This window comes from Podarcis filfolensis, assembly GCF_964270895.1.
Source record: "Podarcis filfolensis genome assembly, chromosome: 1".
Classification (NCBI taxonomy): Eukaryota; Metazoa; Chordata; class Lepidosauria; order Squamata; family Lacertidae; genus Podarcis; species Podarcis filfolensis.
Genome location: NC_139604.1, coordinates 53,438,325 through 53,463,112, shown reverse-complemented (window position 1 = coordinate 53,463,112; position 24,788 = coordinate 53,438,325). Strand labels below are relative to the sequence as shown.

General features: G+C 42.7%; 1 protein-coding gene across 2 annotated transcripts; it reads left to right on the top strand.

Annotated features, from left to right (window-relative positions):
* The first annotated feature begins 1,689 nt into the window (after positions 1-1,689).
* MAX (MYC associated factor X) lies at positions 1,690-21,335 on the top strand. Of its 2 annotated transcripts, none has more exons than XM_083591673.1 (4): positions 1,690-2,081; positions 11,707-11,814; positions 18,225-18,348; positions 20,066-21,335. In XM_083591673.1, the coding sequence occupies exons 1-4, from the start codon at positions 2,046-2,048 to the stop codon at positions 20,251-20,253; spliced, it is 456 nt and encodes a 151-aa protein (XP_083447799.1). In that variant the 5' UTR covers positions 1,690-2,045; the 3' UTR covers positions 20,254-21,335. The 2 variants fall into 2 exon arrangements, with proteins under 2 accessions (XP_083447799.1, XP_083447798.1); XM_083591672.1 differs by having other exon boundaries at positions 1,790-2,081; positions 18,219-18,348.
* Positions 21,336-24,788: the final 3,453 nt, after the last annotated feature.

The following is a 24,788-nucleotide window of genomic DNA, read 5'->3' as shown; positions in this document are numbered from 1 at the left end:
GCAATGGTAGTTAAGGGTCAGAGTGGAGTGGAGCAATGTGACTCATATTTTTGTGCAAAAGCCAACCCTAAATTTTCTACAACAATTGGGAAGTCTGGTTATGAAGACTAACTGTATGAAACACTTTTGTATTGTGTAAACAAAATCTGCCCTTTTCCCCTTATGGGGTATCCAAGAGCCCATATAGAGTCCTTACGTAGGTTTCCTATTGGTAGGAGAAAATAGCAGAGGCCAGCCAGAGAATATTGAGAAGCAAAGCAGCTAGTAAGCCTGATCTTTATTAACTGTTGCAACAGGGTGCTCCCCTCACACACAGGAAAGGAGGAGGAACCCAGAACAATGGCGCGCAAGGCGTTTATATAGACATTTTAAATTCCCTGCCCTGGAGCTCAAGACCACCCCTCCATACATCATACATACATCACAGAAGGGGTGTAACCCAAGACCACCCCCCACGTACCTACATCACAGAAAAGGTGGTCTGAAACAGAAATCTGAATGACTTGTTTATCTCCTCTGACAGGTTACCTGTTTAAGGGTCACTTGATTGGATTGCCTGCTTACTTGATTAGATACCCTGGGGAGCCTGGCCAGTCTTTTGTAATGATAAATACTTAGTTCCTAAGTCAGGTCACAGGCTCACCCTATTCAAACACAGACATACCCTTAAGACAGGATTTGTGAAGGAAAAGACAATGGGGAGACTTTTCCACTTTCCTTTGACCTTGCAGAGAAAACATTTGGTCAGTTTGGGAGAGTTTGGGATCAAAAATGGTTCCAGGTCTGTCTTCCTATGCTGATCTATGTAAGTGCTTGGTTGGTACACTTATGAACATTTAACCTATATCTAAGACCTCAAAATTCTTATCACAGTATGGTGGTTTAGGGTTTGCCAACCAATGTCTGAGTGTACATTTGTCTACTATGTTTTGTGTGAGGTTTCTAGTACTACAGGTAACATTCTACATCTGGGCAGCCCAGATCCTGCCAATGTAGTAATCTCAGCTACACAAATGTAATGGAGTAGAAGAGCCTTCCTAAACAATATGAAAAAAAAACCAAAACACACAACTGAAAACAAAAATCATAAACACTTAGAAACAGCAGACACTTTCGGCAATGAAATGGCCATTCTTAGACGATTGGACCGGAGTGTCAGATCTACAAATGAATTCAAACTCAGCCATTCTGTTAGAATCTCCTTTTTGAAGTAAGACAACTTTCCAGTTTGTTACAGAATATCCAGGGAGACCAAAATTCTCCCTCGGTGGTTTCTGAGTGTCATCATTTTTTTAACGTTTGGTTCGTTTCCTTCCATGTATTGCCTGCTATCTTGCATTGAAATAACCCAGTTTGGCTTATGTAGATAACTGCCAGAAGCGGCCTTCTGCTGTGTTTCCTCTTCCTAAGAATAACGCTATTCGCTCTTTAAAGTAAAAAAAAAAAAAAAAAAGTCAATAGGAGGCGGGGGGGAGGGAGGAGACAGATGATGCTTAAATAGACCGTGCTCGCTTTCCTCCCATCCACGTGTCCCCTCCTTAGGCTGCCGGGAAGCAGAGTCCTTCCTCTTTTGCTGAGGACTACGACCTCCACAATGCACTTCGGTAGGCACTGCGCAAGCGCATGATGTGACCTCAAAGGCCCTCCGCTGCCTAGAGGCTTCCGGGAAGTATAGTTCGGAGCTGCTCGGCGTCTGCGGCGCAGTACGTCGCGGCGGACTCCATCCCCCAGCATGCTTTGCGGGGAGGAGGCGACGCCGTGAGGGCGAGCCGACGGCGCGGGGTCAGCCAGTCACGTGCAGTACGAGGTGCGTGTGCCGTTGATGCTAGAGGAGGAGGAGACGGAGACGACGACGACGACGAAGAAGACGACGACGGTGGAGGCGGAGGCTGCCGCTGCTGCTGCCGCCGCCGCTGTTTCCGCCGCTGTTGCTCTGGCTGCGCTGCGCGGGGGCTGTTTTCGTCGCTCTCCGCGGCTGGGCCCGCAGCGCGCGCCAGGGAAGCCCCCGAGCCGCTCGGCCGGGCGACGGCAGCACCATCGGCAGCATGAGCGACAACGATGACATCGAGGTGGAGAGCGACGTGAGTCTCTCGTGGCGCTTCCTCCCCGCTCCCCTTCCCGGCCTTTGCTCGCTCGGCCAGTCGGTGCGCCGACAGGGACACCCGCGCGGGTCTCCCGAGATCTCAGCCCCCGGTGCTTATCTCTTCACAGGCCTCGCTTCCCGGCCCCCACCCGCGGCCTTTCTCCCCACCCGGCTCCTCGGGCAGAGAGAGAGGCCCGGCGGCCGGAGCCCCTGCCCGGGTTGGCGGGGAGGGGGAGGAGCAGCAGCGGTGTTTGTGTGTGTTGTTGGCAGGCGCCTCGTCCTGGCCCGCAGTCTCGCCTGAAGGGGGAGGAAGAGGGGCGGGGGGCGGCTGCGTCTGGGGTCGGAGAGACAGACAGACACCTGTTTGGGAGAGATTGTGGCGGTGGCGAGGCTGGAGCTGCTCCCGGGCTGGGCTCCAGGGGAGGAGACTTTTATCTAGGCCTCGTGCAGCTTGGCTGGGTAGTGATGGTGGTTGGAGGTGGGGGGAGGCGAAGGGATTAGAGGGGGAAGCAAAGGACGAGGTGCTCAGAGGTTTTTGTGGGGGGGGGGGCGACTGTGGGCTGAAGGCCAAGAGTGGAGAGTCGAAAATCTGGGGCAGGGAGCAGCCATTGTCGTGTTGAATATAGATGGTTCGCAGCAAAGGCCGAAGCCACAATTTTGCAGTGGGGTGAGGAGGGTTGGCTGTGATGGGAGCCCTGGCAGTTTCACCCTTGAGCTGCATCGCGCCCCTCAGGCCGGGCATGTGATGGAATCATATACTGCAGAGGGGAATTGCCTACATTGGCAGAAACCATATAGCACTATTTATTTCCTTGGGAGTCTGGAAGAGACGAAGACACGCTGTCTGGAGGAACAGAGGCTTTAGAGAAAAGACATCCACAAATAATCGGGGGTGGGTGTTTTAAAATGTATATCCCTGGTCTGTAGCCTTATCTTTCAGGGCAGCAAAGTGCACTGTCTTTGAAAGGCCTCTTTGGGGCTTCGAAGGGTTTTCTGCTTGCAGGATGCTGCATGCTGAAGGTTCCAAGAGGGTTGTGGAAGAGCCCCCCTCTTGCTGCTGCTGCTGCCAGGGGATTTAATGAGCGAGAAGCTGGGAATTCTCTTATTTTGGTGTTTAATCTCCTTAGTGGATTATAGTGGAAATGCTGGCCTCTACAGAAAACTTCCACAAAGCAGCTTACTCTGACTCAGTTGTTGAATATTTAATTTTTATATGTGTGTGTGTGTATGCTACTTGGATGTGCTTTCTAGCATCCCTAGCAATTTATAGTAAAAGCGAATTTCAGGTTTAAAGCCTTCTTATTCTTGAAATCTACACTATGGTGCACAGCTTTGTTTGTGACCATGCAGAACAGCCAGTAATAGGGTTTTTCTGCATTGCCTTTGCTTGTTGGAAAGTTTCTTGTAGTGTATTGTACCACTAGAAACTTGTGGATGCTGGTATACTACAGCCTCTATAAGAATTTAATTAAGTAACTTTGCTTGTTGAGTGTGGATAAAAGTGCAATGGAGAGTAGTGTTTAATGTATAGTCAGCATTTTAGAAAAAGGGTGGATTGATTTCTAATTAAAGCGTAAAGAAAAAATGTCAAACTTAAGTCAAGTTTCCTATTTGAAAACCACATGTCTACTGCACATACATACATACATACTGACTAGTTTCTATAGCAAAGCATATTGACTTGCAGCTAAACACAGCTTTTATACAAACCAGCAGTATAATCCAAAACCTTCAGCCATGCAGTGTAGGTTGGCTGCAAATTTGCACCTGCTCCATTAAACATTAGTTATTGGGGGAAAAGGAGACTTCACTAAAAAGTGAATGTCCATGCTGATTGTCAAAAATATCAATAATTTGAAAACTCCCATTAGAAGAAGGATGGGGAGGCTCTTACTTCCTGCAACTTCCTCTGTTCCCCTGAAAAGCTCCTCCAGAGTGGGACGGGGCTTTGTGACCCCACCTTCCAGCAGGAGCATCCAGTAAATCTCAGTTCCTTCCACAAACAGGAGTAACTCCTATGCTGGAACCATACAAACCTGTGCCCCTTAGGATGCCACAAAAAAGTCATGTATTTATATTGATTGGTACCAGGTTTCTTTGTTTTTTGCCAAAATACATATTTCCCCTTATATGTATTCTTCTATGCATCTTTAAATAGAAAAGCATTCTTTTTAACAGTAAATGTGTTTAAGAGATTGCCATGATTTAGTTTTAAGAGATTGTAAGTGTAGAGCTTAACATTTGTATTAAATTAGGATTCCATTTTAAAGGATCTTATATAAAATCTGGTTTTTAATAATGAATACTGATTCACCTTGAGAAAAACTAACTTAGTTGCTGTTGTACATGCCTGTCCAGTTCAAATTGCCTGGCTTTAGAGAATGTACAGAGGTCCAGCTTAATATCTACTCAGTTTAACAAATCAAGGTGTAAGACGCTTTTCCTCCTTGTTGTGCTAAACAGGAAAACCTTAGAAAAAGAATTCTGTTTCCATGGTGAAATATGCAACCACTGAAATTCATATAGCTAAAAAAAGAAGCAAAATTATTTCTACTTACTTTCTGGTGGGTATTCCTAGGAACAGTAGGTCTCCAGAAGAATTTTAAGCTATTGACATTTTCTTTAAAATATGACCGGGTTGAAGGCCAGTGGGTGATGTTTCACAGAGAGCTGCTAGGAAGTTGACTAAAGCTGAATAGGTGAGAAAAATCAGCATTATGTTTTCCAAATTTTGTGTGAATAGTTACATTAAATTTATTGATCATTGATGAAAATGTCTATTTTGTTTTATTCTGGCAAATTCATGTTCGCAATGTGCAGTTGCAGGTGTTGAGAAACCAGTTGTGTTGGGGGGGGGAGCAACTAACAGGTAGCACTTCACTCGCATTAAAAGCACTTCATATACCTCAATGATGTGGGTTGCGTTTATGGTGTGGTGTGTGTGCTGGAACCCTTCCGGCTACCTGTAGTTGGATTGTTTTGTTTCAAGTCCTCCCATTTTTGCAAATTGACTTTCTAACTGTGGCGCATTTTTTGAGGGGAAAGAGGCTGTAGCTTAGGAGTAGAGAATGTACTTTACATGCAGAGTGTTCCAGGTTCAATCCCCAGCATCACCATGTAGGAATGGTATAGACCACTCTCTGAAATACTGGGGAGCCACTGCCAGTCAGTATAGACAATATTGAGTTAGATGGAACAATGGTCTAACTTGGTATATGGCAGCAATGTTCCTGTGAGATACTGAACCTCCTTTTGATTCTTATGGTGGGTGAGCACCATGATAGAATTCACTCAGTGTACTTGGATTACTCATTATATTTTAGGAAAACAACTTTTATTTGAGTTTTGTAACATAGCTACATAATTTAATTTGTGATTACTACAAATTCAAAGGCACTTCTCTGTTGTATTGGTGAATGCCAGTATGTGAAGGAGAGTACTAAATATTTGCCAATTGCGTGAGATGAGCATAGCCTTGTGGCTGCCATTCCATATAGAAATTTGGGAATATTGTCCCAAAAAGTCATGTTTCTGAGAAACATCATGCTTTCAGTAGCTAGTAGGGCTGAGCGATGTCTGAAATAAGGATTGAACTATTGTAGAGGTGAATGGGTTAATGCTCTGGCAACTGCTACTACTCAGGAGTCTAAAACAGATACATTTTTATTTACTTTTAACATATTGTTACAACTGTTATTTTATAGTACAGTTGTACCTTGGATCCCAAACACCCTGGGACTCAGGCATTTTGGCTCCCAAGCGCCGCAAACCTGAAAGTGATTGTTCCGGTTTGCAAACGTTCTTTTGGAACCCGGACAACTGGCAGGGCTTACGCTGCTTCTGATTGGCTGCAGGAGCTTCCTGCAGGAGCACATGCACACATCATAATTCGTGATATATCACCATGCCGAATATTATGAAACTGTTACCACAATGTGGACTTCCAACCAATTTTGGACAATTTATTGATGCATCGCCTAGCCCTAGTGATCAACTTAGGCCAATTAATTTCAGTGGGGCTACTCTAAGTAAAAGTTAAGTTGGATGCAACAGTGAAATAATAAAATACCATAAAAAACTGACTGTACCACAGCATTCATAAAAACCTGAGTTCTTGCAGCTTTGCCTGCATTATCTGAGTACTTTGAACTGATTTTGGACCATGTATTGATACATCGCCCAGCCCTAGTGGCTACCTATATTGCCTCTAGCATTTTGTATTTTATGGGGGTAATTGGGGCACTAGAAAGCAGAAGTAGACCTCCACTGTTGTTGCACAGTATCTCCTCTCCCATCATTCCTGAGCATTGGTTACGCTTGCTCTGCCTGATGTGGGTTGGACTTAACATCTCAAAGGCCATAGGCTAGCCCACCCTGTTGTAAAGACCAAAGAGTTCTGTTTTAGGGCAATATGGAATACAAACTGAAGTCACATCCAGCTTGCTATGTTAATCTGTAAGTTTTTGGATGGGTGACTGTTTGATGCAGGGGCCAACAAACTTTTTCAGCAGGAGGCCGGTCCACTGTCCCTCAGACCTTGTGGGGAGCCGGACTATATTTTGAAAAAAATATATGAATGAATTCCTATGCCTCACAAATAACCCAGAGCTGAATTTTAAATACAAGGACACATTCTACTCATGTAAAAACACGCTGATCCCCGGACTGTCTGCGGGCCGGATTTAGAAGGCGATTGGGCCGGATCCGGCCCCCGGGCCTTAGTTTGCCTACCCACGGTTTGAGTCTTGTGTACTTAGAAGACTAGGGTAAAATTACTGTGTGCCACAATTGTCACATGTGGTTCAAAGCCTATTGTGCTGCTGTGGATGCTGTAAGAGTTGCTTCTTTTGAGAACTGTCTCTTCAGGTTGAGATAAAGCAGAATGTTGCGAGGCTACCAAATGCCCATTGTGATATGATAAATACATATTTTCAGCTGCCAAAGACGGAGCCTTCAATGTGCAGCATTAGGGCTAGATTTCAAAGGACGTTCCCCAGCATTTGGTTCAATGTAGGCCTAGTTGCTGTCAAACTCATGATATGTCTTAACATACCTACCTGAATAAAAGACTAAGATCCCTCCTTTATATTCAGCTGCCCGACTCCTGGCAAGTTATAAAACCAAGATTGGGTTTTCAGAGCTAAATTCCACTGTTTCTTTTCTGGTCTGAATGGGTTCATATCCATGAGTTCATGTACATTACACACAGTTCTAACTGTCAGACTCTATTAAGACAGAAGGATATTGGTTTCCTCCCTCTTCTCAGCCCTCTTTCCTTGCCAGGAGCTGATATTTTCCTGGACAGTCCAGTGGTTTTGAAAGTAGCTGATGAGGTAGTAATGGAGAGTGGCATGGCAGTGGGCCACCGTACTCTGATGAATGGAGGCTAGTGTTTTCTTGCTTATCCTTATTCGGCATTTAGTCTGGCATGTGCCAACCAGAACTCATTGGATTAGATTTGGCAGTCTTTCCTAAATGCAATTCACTTGCTTTGAATTATTGCCAGTAATACGTTACAGTAGGGCCAGGTGCTATATCCACTGTTAACTGGGCCCGTTGTTATGAAGCGATTTGAGGAAACGTGATGTTTAGCATACCACAACCAATGGTATCTGTGTCACCTTGGCCGTAGTTGTGATATTGGGCTTCTCTTAATAGAAAAAGCATAGCTCACCTGCATTACCTTGGTTTTCTAGGTTCCTTAGAATTCCCTAGAACTAACAATGAAATGTACCAGCTATGAAACGGGTTATATTTTCAATGGTCAATGTTTTTATAGTTTGCCTTTAAATTATTATAACACTCCTAAATATGGCAATACATACCTGCTTGGTGAAATTAGCTAGTTGAACTGGCTTTTGAGATCAGCATCAGTGTTAGAAACTCACATATATAAGCCAGATGGCACATTAAACTTAGGTTACAGTCGCCACAACTCAATGTCTAGGCACCATTTCCCCCCCCCCCCCCCCCGGAATTTCTTCTTCTTCATTTCATTTCTATACCACTTTATATTTTAAAGAAAAAACCTCAAAGCAGTTTACAGCACACTAAAACATCAAATACAACAATCCAGAATAAAACAAATTCAAGCTTCAAGAAAAATATTTTGGATCCTCCTCTAAGTGACATTTTGCTTTTTGCATATTTATTTACCTACTTAATTTATATAGCTGCCCCATAGTAGAAGTACCCTAGGTGTAATGGTTGGAATGTCGGACTAGGACCTGGGAGATCAGGGTTCAAATCGCCACTCAGTCGTAAAGCTCACTATGTAACCTTGGACCAGTCACAGCCTCCTAACCTACCTCACCAGTTGGTTAGAGGATGCTGCTGATAATACCAGAGTTGCAGGTTTGATCCCCATATGGGGCAGCTGTTTATTCCTGCATTGCAGGGGGTTGGACTAGATGATTCTCAGGATCGCTTCCAACTCTACAATTCTATGATTCTCACAGGGTTGTTGTAGGGATGAATTGATGAGAGGGGTGAATCATGTACTCCTTGGAGAAAAAGGTGGGATGTAAATGCAATAAATAAGCTCTTTTGCTTACCTGCTTGAGAAAGCTGGAGAGGCCAACCAGATGCAGATGTCAGTCACCAACCTGGCATCTGGAGATCTCCACATGGTCACAATTGGACCTGCACCAGTAGCAAAATGCACCTGCCTAATTTCTAACACTGCTCAGCATGCAATAAAATTGCCTGAATGGACATGTGATAACATAAATTTTAGAATATCTCGGCGCTGCTGTGACTGGCATTAACATTTGTTAGTGGCACTAATAATTTTAGCAGTACTACCCCATGAACTGTGGACAATTAGGCAGTGGCCTTCTATCATATTTGTTTATGACATATTTGTTGGGCACTCCAGCTATTTTGCAACCTTTTTTATGTCTATTCGTTTAGGCTTCTATAAAATTCTTTAAAATAAATAGAATCCTAGTTTTTACACTGAAGTAGATTCTTCTTATAAGCACACACATGGCCAAGTATTAAAGGGTAACTGGAAATAGTTACAACTACTGTGGTCCATGGGAAGATTCTGTGGCTATTTGCTGAACTGGTTGTAAGAAAGTGGTGTTATAGATGCAACCAGTAATCATGATCACACTACCTCAAAATTAACTCCTGTATGGAAAAGTGTCTGCAACTAGCACTTTGGTCATTCTGTGGTAACTTGACTACAGTGCAGTGTGTCAGGTAGAGTTATACCTTCTCTATTTTATTTCTCTGGATACAGATAATATCACCAGTATATTTTTCTTTACCCTATTTTTACCATGGTCATATTCATGGCTTCTTATGTAATCTTAGAGACCAGTGCAGCCACTTGGCAACTAGTGTGAGCAGATTTGAGGCTCTTCTAGTTTCCTCTACTTTCCTGATCTCCTTAAAGTCATTTGGGCAGCACTTTATACATATGCAACTGCTTTGCATCAACTTTTCAAATGCCTACAAAGCTAGAAGCTATGGAAGATCATCTCCTTAAATTGCATCATTTGGCACATTATTAACATAGGGACTTACATTTATAACAATTTGGTGTTTTTTTCACATTACTCAATACCTTAACTAAATTGCACATTTTCTTTTCTGGCGTGGCCTTAAGTAACACCATAGGACACTAGTGAGTTTGGGTCCTAGTCCTTTTTCAGGATGATTATTTTTCTTTCTTTCTACGTGTTGGTATGATTTGAGTCACTTTCTTCTTTGGCTAACCTTGAAGCATTTTGCTGCTGGCCAGTTCTTGGCTTGAGATCTCTGAAGATAGTGTATGTGAACTTGGAATTTAGTCTGCCTTTTCACCATAGCTAGCTTGCCACATGCACTCTTGGTGCACACAGCTTAATAACTGTAGATGGGCTGACAACAAATATCATCGGTATCCCTCGAACTTGTTTTTCCTTTCCTTTCCTTTTTAAAGTAGTAACTGTCTGGCAGATCCAAGTGACCTGTGTGTCTCCTACTTTGCCACCACAAAGTTCTGAACCTTGTAGTGACCTGTGTCAGAGGAAAAGATTGGACCACTCCTTGTTAGTCAAGCTCTTCCTCTAACAAGGTGACCTAAAGGGAACTGTGACAGACAGAAATAAGTTCTTTGTGCTTTGGATTTGGGGTCCAGCCACACCCAGAGTGCCTGTTTACATCTGGCAGACAATTTCTGCGTCTGGAGCTGGGTGTGGGATCATTGCCAAACCTGTGTGACTGGAGACTGCCTTGACATTTGAAAGGTGGGGTTCCATTAATCATAGTTTGAGTTCAGTGTGCCACCGGAATTGCCTTTAAAAGGCAATGAGAACAAAAGGGTATCAGTCAGTCCAGAAAAGAGGAAGAGGAAGCCAGAGATGGTGTAAATGTGATGTGCTTCAGAAATAATTTAAATGTATTTTAAAGCTGCTTCAAAAAGCTATCCGAAAAGCACACTGTGAAAACACTGCATTTCCCGACACACCATATTTTTCTGTGATCGGTCTTCATAATTAGAGAGGGATTAAATTAAACAGAAATGAGTCTTTTTCCTGAAGGAAAAAAATGACTTAAACGTGTGAGATTTTAATGATAAATTCAGGTGTGACACTTAAAGCAGTATCTTCTGTTGCACTATATTTGACTTTAAATGGCATAGACCATTAGTGGTGTGGTGTCCATTCTGGTGAGGGATAGGAAAGAAGGGTGGGGTTTGGGGGTGTTTTTTTGACAAACAGTTCACTTCAAAGGGCCTAATGACAATGATCTATTTTATGGTAGAGAATGGCTATTGGGAATTATTGGATCTGGGTTGTAATAAGTGAGTCCTAGGTACATGGTGGGAGTTGAGGACTAGGGTAGCTGATCTTGCATGTGTCAGTAGATGGTGGTGCTACTCTGGAAATATATTTTCTCCCATAAATCCTCTGAGCAGTCTTTGATAGAGTTGCAGCTGTGTTCACATCCTTCGGCTGCTTCTACTATGAAATTTGAATGGCATTCTATCACCATGGAGCTCCTACATAAAAATAATCCAGGTGTTGAAGTCAGTTTCTTCAATCAAGGACCTAGCTTTGGATTTTGAATGGCATTGAATTTTAAATGTTCAGCTGCGGTGCTATAGTGAAACAAAGTAGTCCTATCTTTTCTTTTTTACTATGAACAGATAAGGTGATATTCCATGTTTCCTGCAGTGCTTTGGCAATTGCACTTGAAGTCTCTCTGTAGTGCAGTCCCCAGAAATTCTTGTTACTGGGAACGGTCTTCTGACTCCCGCCCTTAGCAAATCATGGAGCATATTTTGAAATCTTAGTGCTCTCTTTGGAGACAGATAATCTCTAGTCCAGGAGGCGTCACAAAAGTCTTTCTGAACAATCATGTGCAGATGAGTTTGATCAAGGAACTTGCTGCAGGGCAAAAGCCCACCCTCCTCTTTACTAATCATACTTGTTTTGTGTGCTTGCTCTGGACTTGAACAGCCTTGAATGCTTCTTTTGCTGACCCTTTGTTTCTTTCCCTCTCTTAGCAGAGTTTTGATTCAAAAGAGCATTCCTTTTTGTTCTGTGCACAGTAATCTAGGGGGCTGGTGTTCAGCGGCCCAGTGGGACAGTGATGATTCTAATACTTGTTCTCTGTTTTGTCTGTCTTAGGCTGACAAACGTGCTCACCACAATGCACTGGAGCGCAAACGTAGGGACCACATAAAGGACAGTTTCCACAGCCTGCGGGACTCTGTGCCATCACTTCAGGGAGAGAAGGTGAGTTTATTGAGAGAAGTGATGATCTTCCCCTGGGTTCTGTCTGTTAATCACAAAGGAATTGCATCCCAGTCCCATTTTGCCTTAAGTTTCTGAGCAGGAAGGAGCCAGTGCCAATACAGCTTAGAAGGTACTTCTGCGAAGGTCCCAAAGAGTTTGCATATAGAAATGCTTCTGCTGCTTCAGAAAGCTAACAGTAAAATGAAGATGAAATATTGTTGTGAGAAGTAACTCACCCTTCCATCAAGCATTTCTAAATAATGGAAAGTCTTTTACCACGTGGCTTCACAGGCCTGAAGAGAGATGGCGCTTCTTCCTGATCCATCCAGCTCTTCCTTAATGAGGGTGATATAGGAACATTTCATTGGATCTCAGCTTGTGATTAGTCATCTGTGTTTGCTTTACCCACATTGAAAATTTGCTTTTGTTGTAGGGGTGTTTTCAGTTATTTGCCATGAGCACATGACCGCCCCTCAATTTGCACTTAGAAATATTGGCATGTAGAATTTCAGTTTAGGCTTGTGGCAAACAGTTGAGACTGGTATCCTTCAGTCTTGAGAAGGAGCAAACAGCCATGAGTAGAGTTTTTGTGTGAATTAGCCCTAGGTGTGCAGAGAATGTGTGAAGGTTGACTTCCTTGCCTGCCTTCTCTATACTTGCAGGTAATGAATAAATAACGCTAGCAGGTAACTTTTAGCTTTCCTTAGTGCTAAAGTGGCTGTTCTAAAAAGGAATGAGGAAATTGTGCTCTGTTAATCACCAGTGGTTACAATACCTACAGGGTTTTCTGCAGAAGCTCAGTACAAGGTACTGAGCTTGATAGGCAACATTTTTTATGTGCAGTCACCTCTGATGACACTGTCCTAGACATTGTCAAGACACACCCACTTAGTACTCAGGTCATGTAGGCAAAGCTGCCAGAACTCAGGTTTTTATTAATGCTGTGGTATAGTCTGTTTTTATGGTATTTTATTATTTTACTGTAGTATCCAACTTAACTTTTACTTGGAGGAGACCCACTGAAATTAATTGGTCTACATTGGTTGTTAGGGCTGGGCGATTTATCGATACATTGTCCAAAATTGGTTGGAAGTCCACATTATGTTAAAAGTTTCATAATATTGGACTTGGCGATATATCACAAATCACGATGCATGTGCGTGCTATGTAAAAAATTGTGATGTGGGGGAAATTGTGAAGCCTGTCATTGCTTCTCTTATGAGGTCTGCCGCCCCTTGTTGCTTTGTACTATAAAATAACAGTTGCAACAGTATGTTAAAGGTAACTAAATGTATCCGTTAGTAGCAGTTCCCAGGACACTACCCCATTCGCTTCTACATAGTTCCATCCTTATTTCAGACATTGTGATATATCTGGGTATCACAGGGGTCAGCAATCATTTTCAGCAGACCTTCCCTCAGACCTTGTGGGGGGCCGGACTATATTTTTTGGGGGGAAATGAACTAATTCCTATGCCCCACAAATAACCCAGAGATGCATTTTAAATAAAAGCATGCATTCTACTCATGTAAAAACACCAGTCAGGCCCCACAAATAACCCAGAGATGCATTTTAAATTAAAGGGCACATTCTACTCATGTAAAAGCATGCTGATTCCCGGACCATCCACAGGCTGGATTTAGAAGGCGATTGGGCCAGATCCGGACCCCGGGCCTTAGTTTATCTACCCACGGTGTATAGCAATGCTTAATCAGACATCTCTCAGCCCTATTGGTCATGTTCGTGAATTTCAGTGGGTTTACTCTTAAGTATGACTAATGTTGGATACATTTCTGTATTTAATGTGTTACTCTATAAGGCTATGTACACACTGTAAATTTAAAGTACAGGGTTCCCCGCCCAATTGCTGGGAACTGCAGTTTACACCCCCCCCCCCCCAGAGTTACAATTCCCAGCACCCTTAACAAACTACAGTTGCCAGCATTCTTTGGGGATTCAAAGTCATGTGCTTCAAATGTATGACATGTATACAGCCTAAATTGTTGTGACATTGACTCATAAAGGTGGCCTATAAATGTTTCTAAATAATAAATAAATGAATGTTAGTTAAAATATGTGGCCTGCTTTTCTGCTTTTTGAATTCTCCTTTGAGGTTAGTGCAAGCTTCTGAGTAAAGCGCCTGGAATTTTATGCCCTGTTTGGGGAGATTGATTGGCAGGGTTTCTTTATGGTGATGTCAACTCCATTGGAGTTCAAAATATTTGAAAGCCATTATGCTTATATTGTTCTGCGTATCTGGGATGCAGTGACAGCATGGGGTCAACACCAGTTTCTGTTTAATACATAAAAATGACGTAAACCTATTGTTGAACCCTAGCACTGGTATTTTACCATTTAAACACTTTAGTTACAATTTATTTGATGAACATCTGACTGCATTTTCTAATGCACATCCACATTCTTGTACAAAGCCTACTAAACATTTGGGGTTTGAGTTTATTTGCAAATTCTATAAACTGTTGAAGGGAATATCTCTCACACTGTACATATGTTGGAACCTATACTGTTGACCACAGTAGGATTCTTCTTTCAAGCCTATTTCCAGTGTGGGAAGGGGGGAAACAAAGGAGCCCTGTGGGTGTCTAGTGTAACTAGTTGGGCATAAATAATCATTTTAAGGCCTGGTTAGATTTCAGTAAGGGCTAATGGTCTGCCTGCCAGCTTAACCCAACCTCTAAAAGTAAGTCTAGCTTGAGGTCCTACATTGCTTTTGATAAACTGTTCAGGGTTTAACATTATGGATTTCTGTCTGCACCTTTGCTGTTTCAACTTGACACACAGATATAATTAAAAAAGGTCCCACCACCGATCAAAGAAGGAGCAGAGGAGTTGACTATCTCTAGCTGAGGACAGCCTACTATGTTGAACCTGAAGCCTAGCTTTTGGCAAGCTTCTGTTTTCAAGAGCAGAAAAGCTCTTGCTGCTAATAAGGCAAGGCTCTGAAACTTTGCATTAAAATAAATAACCCTCAAATCCATATTCTGTGACTGGGATCTGAAAGGGTAGCCTGTCTGTGTTTAAATCTTTCTTTATTCCCGCTTTACTCCAGTGGGAGGATACTTCACTGAAATGCAGTTTGATGAAAATCTGTATTACACTTCTATTCATTTATTTTTTAGAAAGCAAAAAAGCAGATTACTGTAGAAGATGTAAGCAATTCAAGTTTAATGGACAATCTGGAAGCAAACAGGAGATTCAGCAACCAGGTTAGCTGAAAACCAGCTATGAACTTAGTGAAAATATGCCACTGCTGTATAAGCTTGTGGTAAATTGCCTCCAAAACGCTAAGAGCAATCAAATAAACAATAATGGGAGCTTATTGTCTCCCAGGTTAGAATTCATAAACACCAATAGCAGAATATGCTTTTCATGTTGACAACTGGAGTTCATTAGAAAGAAATGAGAAAATGGCACATGCAGTGTCCCCCCCCCAATGTTGAGAATTAAAAAGCAAATTGCATTAAAATTTGTACTGTGTAGCAATAATAATAAATAACATTTACATATTGCTTTCAAGTGTTTAAAACACTTCATATGCATTATCAAAATTTCATATTTACAACAGTTGGTATGTCCCCCACCACCCAACCCCACCTCTGCAATACAGGGGATGAGACAGAGCCACATAGTGAAAGTCAAACCAAGATCTTCTGACTGGCTTTTTTGCAAGCAAAATTAACTTAGTAGGGCAGGCTGGACAATGAAGAAATGTTTCATTATACTGGGACCATGAACCATAAAGTACCAAGTTGATGCATGCAGGTGCTGGGGGAAGTAGAGTCACTTGGATTAATTACTAAAAGTGACATATTTGCTGCTGTTTCTCATTTGCTAATTGTAGAGACTGTCTTGCCCAACCTTAATTGCATTCTGAAGAAATGCTGCAGCCATCAATAGAAGAAGAAATGGGCAAATTCCAGTAAAAAAAGGTATTTCCAAGTCCCATTAACTTTAACGAGAGGGTTAAGGACACACTTAACTTGTCCACCAAACTCAGTGGGACATAACTTTTGCCAGGTTATACACAGTGTCAGGAAATATTAAGAAAGAAAATGATAGATGTGGGTCTATATATGCTGCACATTTTATGATACATTCATGTACGACCAAATGTTCCTGGAGCACTGGTAGAGAGGGACAGTACATTTAGTGGCAGGATGAGAACATAGTGAAGCTGGGCAAGATCTACATATAAGCAGGGTTGTTCACAGAACTCACACGATGAAAGTCCCAGAGGGGAAATAGTTTGACAGTGGCAAGTACCAGGTTTAATTCTGAAAAGTAGACTATAGCTAAATTGACAACAAAGTTATGTGGACAGTATAGAACTAGTGGTTTTTGTTTTGGCATACAACACTGTCCAGCCACGATGGCAATGTAGAATACTTTCAACCTTTTAGAACAGATCCTTTTTAAAACTGAGAAAGGATGTTGGCATTGTTACCACATCAGAAACGAAACCTTTTTATAAAAAAAACAACAACCACAGAGCTTATGCCTGCCTAACTCTGTTTCTCTGTGATTGCATTATTCTTTAGCTTAGAGCTGTGTGTTCCTGTTATAAAAACCAGAAGAAAATGTTAAAAACAGGAATATCTGTTGGCAAATACAAATGTGACTATTCAAAAATTAAATATAAATATGTGTATTATTGCCTCTTGTCTGCCATCTTATTGCACCACCATAAATATCCTCCTTCTTTAAATGTTTGAAATTTGAAAATGAAACTAAAACTTAACTGCATATCAGCATTGTTTTTGTGTTATGCAGCTGTTTAGCTAACAATGATGCTTTAAAATAGGCCTGCTTTGTGTTTTCTTTCTTTAATAAACAGTTTTTTACAGGTGATGGGGGTGTGCTTTGCCAGCCTTGCTGCTTCCATTTAGGAACAGTGTGAAGCTACTGAATACGTAACCGAGCTCAAGTATTGCTGTCCAGATCTGTAGACCACTTAGAGGTTATTACGATTAAGCAGTATACAAATCTCGTAAAATAGATGCAACTTTCTGTGCAAGGGACCCTGGCCCTCTAAAATCTGTCATAGCTGCTTATTCAGGTTTGAGCTTCACATATTTTAATGAGAGCCATGATGTCTTTCATAAAACATCTTCAGATAAAGCGCACATGATATAATTTTAGTCCTGCTTACAAGGGGAAATCGAAGCCCGTCAAAACAAAGCAGTTCCAACCAGTCCTTTGGACAGTACAGCCTGCCTCCTTGACCTTCCATAGAGCAGGTTTGTCTGATCCAGCAGCATCCAGTAATGGAGAGAGCCTTCCCTCAAAAATGCCTTCAGACTAGGTTCTCCTTCCTTCCTTTTCTTTCCAGTCTGCAGTTGAAGCCATCAGCAGCCCTTTTTCTTATTTCTCATCCCACTTGAGTCTTCTAATCAGTAACTTCAGTATAAATATGAGTACTGCATTAAAAATATACATGCATATATAGTCTACAAGCAGCTTTGAAAAACTTTCCAAGAACATTTTATGAACCTGAGTTCTTATGAGAGCAGGTAAGCAATTGCCTTGTATCGCTTCAGGCTGCTGCTGAGTTAGATGGCCAGCATTTTGCAGTCCCAGTTGCTGAGTGAAAACGTAAGCCAGGAGAAGTATAGGTGCAGCAGAGCACTGCATTATTGTTTTAGGATGGTATCCAGTGGTGTCCATACAAGAGTAGAGAGGACTTTTGCTCATGCAATGGGCCTTCCCGTTCCTGTTCCTCTCCTTCCACCTACATGCCCCAAAATCTTTGGGGGCTGGGGGAGGACCCTCTAGATCCATTCAGAGGATGGAGGAAAAGGGGTCCCACAATGTGAGCAAAGATTTGGTAGCACAGTGTTGAATTTTGCTGTTAAGTGATCTGAGTGTCTGTTTTGATGGTCAGGGAACATTATGCTCAAATGCCAATAATGTGGGAATAATTTGCATGTTGCTTTATCTCTATGGAGGAGAACAGCAGATTGTTCTGTGGATACTGAATAGCAGTTGGAAGACTCTACTTTGCTGAAAGAGTTCTTGTGAGCAGAAGGATTTGTTTGCGGAATTGCTGGCATGGGGAATGATCCAAGTCTATAGCTCCCTGTAGGAGTTTCATTGATTGCTCCATCTGCTGTTGCTTTAGTACTGGGAACAGGTGTCATTAGTACAATTGATTCAGGAGCTCAGTATAGTGGGATTGGAAAACAGTTAACATATTCTGAGTCTCAAAGTTGCTTTCTCTAGTGCTGAACTTTTTGCAATTATTACATGGACTTCAAGATTGAACCTAAGTCAAATATGGACTGGGTTGAGGAATCAGTTTTCTAGCCTCCCTGCAGAAGGGAATATCAGACTTGCTACCTTCGTGAACTAGGACTTTATCTGGTGTGTGTTTTTTCCTACTATTGCAACAGGCATCCCGGGCCCAAATCCTAGATAAAGCCACAGAGTACATCCAGTACATGCGTCGGAAAAACCACACACACCAGCAGGACATTGATGACTTAAAGCGCCAGAACGCCCTGCTGGAGCAGCAAGGTGAGTGAGGCTGCGTTAGGGCACTCCATATGCCATCTTATGGGTAAGGATACTGTGCCACCTCTCAACAAAACCCTCTGCTATCCGTGTTTCTCTGCCAGGGAAGCTCCCCCAACCTGGTGCCTTCAATATGTCTTGGTCTACAACTCCCAGCCGTCATATCTTTGCTGGCTGGGGCTGATGGGAGTTAGTCCAAGAAGCCTGAAGGAAACCAAGTTGGGAGAGACGGCTGTAAGGTGTCCAGTGATCAGGAACCCATGAAGTAAGGCTGTGGTTGGAGTGAGAAGATCCAAAGTTTTGCACATTGGCAATGAAGCCATTGAATACAGTCATTCAAAACAGCCCAAGGATTGGGGTTTGCTCTGAGTAGTCTTTCTCCCTTGCCTAAGATGTACAGTTTATGCCAGGATGGTGATTATGGTGGGATTGTTTGATGGAACAGTGTAAGTGAGTGGCATGTTCCTGTTTTGAAGCATACAAAGTTTTCTCAAGCTGAATAATTACGACATATTTAAAGCTGGTAAGTTGCTGCTCACAAGGGAGGACTAATGGTTGCCACTAGGCAGAAGTATAAGTAGCAAGTTTCACAGTGCCGGGTGTGTGGGTGTGTGCGTGCGCACACACACATACACACACACAGGATTTATCAAACCTTAAAGTCCAACTTCACTGCACCTCTGCTTCTGACACCGGAAACAGGGGGCATAAAACAACCCAATAATAGTTAATTGCAAAGGTGTATTGATGGAAGATTAATAGTCTAGCACTGAACTACACTGGTTCATTTCGGAGTGCAGCAGGCATTTGTTAGATTTTTTTTAACTCCACCTCCTGTTCCAAATGGAAACACAAGGCAGCTTACATAACTAAAACTAAATATACAATCAAAATTCAGTTATGGAAACAGTTGAGTAAAAGAGCAACAGACAAACAATTAAAGAGCCGGTGAACCAACAGCCATTGCTAATTTGCAGGCAAGTTGAAAGCTTGCTAAAAAAATGAATGTTTTTGATGGGCAGCAGAATAATTTTAAAAATGGAACCAAACTTCCCAAGACAGAGAGATCTACATTCTGTGTGTAACCAGAAGGCTCTCTCTTGTGCATTGATGACTTAAAGTGCCAGAATGTCCTGACTAGGACACACATATGGGCCATGGGCTGAGCTGTCAACAGTATGGCAAAAACTGGAATTACTATACATGGCTAACTTAGATCCATTAATTTCAGTGGATTTACTCTGAGTAGAACTTAGTTGGGTTCAGTCCTATGATACAAACAGAAAAGAGAGGAAGAACACAAATGAATTTCCTCATAATGCAATTAACATACTTTCACTAATCTTTCTGAAAAAATATAATTTATTTCACATAATATTCCCCAAACTTATGACTGTTTTTTTTAATCAGACATTAGGAAAAAAATGGTATATTTCCAAAACTTTCTCAATCTTCCCCCAGTTTGGGCCTTAACATCTTTAGAGGTACCAATCTTAGTTACAGAACTGAAAGTTATTTGGGAATCTTTCTTTTTAATTTTGATTTTTAAAATTGTGTTTATACTACCTTAACTACATTTAGTTTTTTAAAAGCAGAGTATGCCAATCAATAACATTCTGTCAGCTAAGTGTTAAGATCACCAACATGAGAGCATGTTCATGTTATGTGCAACGCCCACTTTTCCCCAGCCTATTTCCATATGCTTGTTCTTGCCTTTTAGTTCGTGCCCTGGAGAAGGCAAGGTCAAGTGCTCAGCTGCAGGCCAACTATTCCTCTTCAGACAACAGCCTCTACACCAATCCCAAGGGCAGTACCATCTCCGCCTTTGATGGAGGCTCCGACTCCAGTTCAGAGTCTGAGCTGGAAGAGCCACAGAGCCGGAAGAAGCTTCGTATGGAGGCCAGCTAGAAGAGGCCCCTGTTCCCGCTGCCATTAGACACTCGCTGGCTGCTTAAGGACTTTCCTTTTTTTTCTTTAGTAGAGGCTCTCGGACTGCAGCTTCCCCTGTTCCTTGCCCCTATGTGGCCCCTTTTGAGTTAACCCAACCCCTTGGCTTGGCAGCTTACCTTCTGGAAGACACCGGCCATAGCTTGGAGCAGGATGTAGTTTTGTCTTGTCCTGCCTCATGGCTGCAAGTTCTAGTGTCAGGAATGCCCAGGCCATTCGATGAACTCATGAGTCTATGGTTGCCTGGACTCTGTGGTGACAATGACCCCTCCATCCTTTCACTAGAGCCGTACCAGTCACTGTCTCATCAAAATATGTTTATTTATGACAACAAAGCCAAATGTCCCCTGAACGATCCTGGTGGGGGAAGGGAATCATGCAGATCCATGTGAGTGCATGTCCCTAGTTTCCTGAAGGGATGGTGCAGGATTCAGGGTGAAGCAGGGAGATGGATTTCCTTTTTGTACTTTGGCAAGTGATTAATTGGTATTTATTTCCTACTATGGAAACTCAATCTGATCAGATTCCTCCTCTTGCTGCGGACATTGGTGACGTGAAGCTACAGATTCATACCATGATCAGTTCTTCCCTCTTAATGAATTTCTCAGAATTAGAGCCAGCTTTTATAATGTAAATACACACCACAAGCTTTGTTACTTGGTACTAATAACTGCATCAAAGCGTGGACCTCCTGCCCTCTGGCAAATGGGCCAGTTACCCCATAACGACTTAAATGGGCACAGGCTGTGAGTGAGCAAAGGCCACTGTGTGTATGTGTGCATGTGCACGCACATGTGCATGAGTGTGCATATGCGTGCGTGTGTGTGTGTGTGTCGGTGTGTGTGACCTTATATTTTTGTCTTCTTCCCACTCTTGTTTGTGACGTTTTCTGAATTTAGTGTATACAAGTGTAGCTTGGTCTCTGTCCAGGTGTGAGTCTATTCCATGAACTGAAGTATGTTGTACATACTGCCCAAGAATTGTCTTGCAAGTTAAGGCTTCCCTTTACTATAAGACTATAAATAAAAAAGTATTTTATCCTTTTGAGTGGTACTGGTGTCTTTGTGGAAACCGATAGGGGCGGGTATGCCTCTTGGCAGTTTTGCTTCCACTTTTCTGATGTTAGAGACAGAAGAATTTCTATTCCCACGTGAGAAAAGCCTTAACCTGTTGAAATAGAATTATGAGCAAGGCTTCACAGGCAAACTCAACATTTATTTAAGATCTCAAATCTTGCACTTCTCCAATATGCTGATACAGGGGAGTTACTGTAAAGTGCTTCTGTACTTTTAGTAAGTTGATCAAATAAAGGAAGAGCTTTGCAGGTATATCTCTTCCAGTAGGATAAGAAAGATTGCCTCTGCTACATGTTTTCAATTGCACATACTACCCTAAAACCAATGGGGTGGGGAGAGAATGGCTGTTTCCCTTTGTTTTGAGGGCAGCGTGTATCTCCAGCTATGCAGCTGCAGCTTGTCACATAATGGTGAGAAATATCTTTCTACAATTAAGAAAGATGGAGGTCTTATTTGTGAGCGGTGCTATCTCAGAATGGTTCTTTGGGCCAAACAAGTAGACACCTTTGCAGAAAGATGCTGATAGAAAAACAAGCAGGTGGCTAAAGTGGTCCCGTGTCACACACACATATGTAACAGGAAATGGCAAGAGTTGCTTCCTAGTTTCAGTATGAAATATTGCAACATTTCTGGTCCTGTGTGCTTCCTCCTCTTGGGCGGCAGCCCCACATGCACAGCGAGTGCAGGAGGCACTACTAGGATTTTGCTCAGTTTTTGGACATACACAAGCTTTGTACGAGGCACAGCATCTGGCTTGTTGGTGCAGTTCTAAAAGCCACAAAATGGGTGCTAGCAGCTTCTCACCTCTTGAAATTCAGAAGGTGACAGGCTTTTGGCTGCAGGGCAGCAGTGTCACCACCTCTGCACACACTACTGGTGGCGTATGCAAGAGGGGTGGAGGTGGGGCATCTAGAACAATAGTTAAGCAGGAAGAGGGATCCAGGAAGCACTTCCTCTTGCAGCTCAACTCATTGGTAGCTGGAAAATGGCCTTGATCTGTAACAAACAAATCAGCAGAACACCAGCTTTAACGCCCTGTGACCTCAGCCATGCAAGGAAGGTTAATGTTTTTTTTACAGGCAGAATTCTCTGGCTCGCTCTTGACTTGGTTTTAAGCCCCCCCCCCCTTAAACCATGTAGAACTCAAGGCTCTCAAAAAGTCCCTTAGGTTCTAACCTAGAATGCAGGCTAGTCTCTGACCAAAAGCTACACTAGAGAGGAGGCTGTACTTTTTCAAAGTGCAGATGGGGACAATCCCATTTTAAAAGTTCCTGTGACATGCGCAGCATCTTGCATATGTAAGTTTAGCCATCTTGAGATGCAATGAAAATATGTTACAATTTTCTTCATTAAGGAATGGTAAGAAGACACCGCAGTTCAGCTTTGCCGAACAGAAAGATCAGTGCTGCTTTATGGCTGTGGTTATAGTCCACCCCACTATTGCTGATTGTGCAAAGCTACCTATACAGCAGCCAGTTGCCCTTTGTCACATTTGCAACAGGGATGGGGAACTTGTGACCCGCTCCTGTTGTTGGGCTCCCGTCAGCCCCAGCCAGCACAGCCAATGGTTAAGGATAATGGGAGTTGTAGTTCAACATTTGGGAGGATACATACAGGTTTCCCATTCCTGTTCTACAGCTTTCTACCAATTAAACCTATTATTACCCTAATTTGCAGAGGATGGCAACACTGCTCTAGTAATTGCTATCTAGTCAGCAGTTCTTCAATAAGAGCATACCTTTGCTATATATGCATAAACATCTCCCTGGAAATCACATTTCCCACAAGGGGAATGAAGTTGCTTTTAACAACCCTGCCTCCTAAGCACCCTTTTCACTACTACCTAGGAAGTTACATTGTTCAGTGCCTTCCCCCCACCCTCATGGAAGCAGCTTGCAGCGTGTCTTCTCTTCAGATTGGTCAAAATTTTGAAGACTTAATGAAGAAGCCATGATCCCTTCAAGAGAAGAGGTAGGCAGGGCTGAGTTTTGCACCAAAGAAACTCAAATCCAGAGTCCACAAAGCTGGATTGTGAACACTCTTGTAGTGTATTGCTCAAATCAATGCGTCTAACACCTCCAGCTGTAATTTATGCCACTTTCAGGCATCAGAGGTAGGAACACGTGCTGCTAAAGCTTTAAATTCACTTGATGTCCTGAAATTCTCTTAGTATCCCTCTGCCTTAAGAAATATCACCAAGCATTGCCCAGCCATTTTACACCTATCCTTGCAGCCTTCACGTGTGCATCCAATACCAAATTCTAAAGCTTTTCTGTGTTTGCATGGAATCAAAGCACATAACACACAATCCTGCTAGCAATTTTGCAAGCTACTGGCAATTTTCATTCAGCAGTTTAAACACACTTTAATTTTCCTCCCAAAATACCAGTTTGGCCCACAAAGCTGCTTTTATACATGTGCTTAGGATGGTTGCAAAGTTGTGTTTATTTTAGCAGGGCCTGGCCTGGCTTGGCAGCTCAAGGTACAGGTGTGCCAAAGAAAAAGAGAAATGTCAGTGGAATGTACCAGCCTCCCAAAGGCTGAAAATGGAAGCCGGGAGGAGGGAAAAGGAGCCGGGAGAGGAAGAGAACAGAAAGAGGAGCCAGGAGCAAACAAAGGAAAAATACCTTCCAATATGTTGTTCCCACCTTCCTCCAGTGGCGATACCACTTAACAGTTGTCTATATTCATCCCAAGATTAAGAGACAAATAGCAGCTGCTTGAAAAGTAAATTATAATTTCCAGCCGTTATATCTCCAAGCAATATCACCCTGTCCCATGCTATCTACATGTTGTGGGGAGGTTTGAAGCATGTTTGATCACATATAGGCTGTCTCGGTGAGAGCTGCCGCCCTGGGTATTCAGGGTTACAGCTGAGAGGAACAGCCTGTGACCATTCAATAAGCTTCCTTCCCTGCTTCAGACTTCCCCTCCATGCAAGGGGACAACCACAGGGCAAGCACACAGCCCCACTCTCACCGCACACGGTTACTTGCATGGAGCTAAAATCTCAAGCCCTGTTGCTGAGGCTACTATGGTACTCATTAAGGATGACAGCGGTTCTACAGGTTATGTATTAGTCTGCTCTGCTTACGAAAGGCTAGGATTGTTTACCTCTTTGACGCCATAATTCCTCCAAGAGTTCAGTTTACATATAGTTTCCAGGAAGGGTTCAGTATCAGGGCTGCTTAGCTTCAACAGAAGTGTTGTGCAGCTTTAAGACACTGGTTAGAAGTAAGCGCGAATAAGCATGCCTTGAGAAAGCATTGCAAACTGTACAGTCCCCAAAGGAAAATGTTGTGATTTCCTTCCCAAACATGCAGATGAGCACCAAAGGGCCCTCCTAGCAGAAATACAAATTAAAACCTTAAATACAATTGCATCAAAAAGTTTTATGAATGGTCACAACTGGACAGATAA

What these genes read in the sequence shown, in the direction of transcription:
- MAX (XM_083591672.1), top strand. Translation starts at nt 2,046, where the DNA reads ATGAGCGACAACGATGACATCGAGGTGGAGAGCGAC. An exon ending in ACATCGAGGTGGAGAGCGAC is followed by an intron (nt 2,082 to 11,706) that starts GTGAGTCTCTCG and finishes TGTCTGTCTTAG; the next exon opens with GCTGACAAACGTGCTCACCA. An exon ending in CGCCCTGCTGGAGCAGCAAG is followed by an intron (nt 18,349 to 20,065) that starts GTGAGTGAGGCT and finishes CTTGCCTTTTAG; the next exon opens with TTCGTGCCCTGGAGAAGGCA.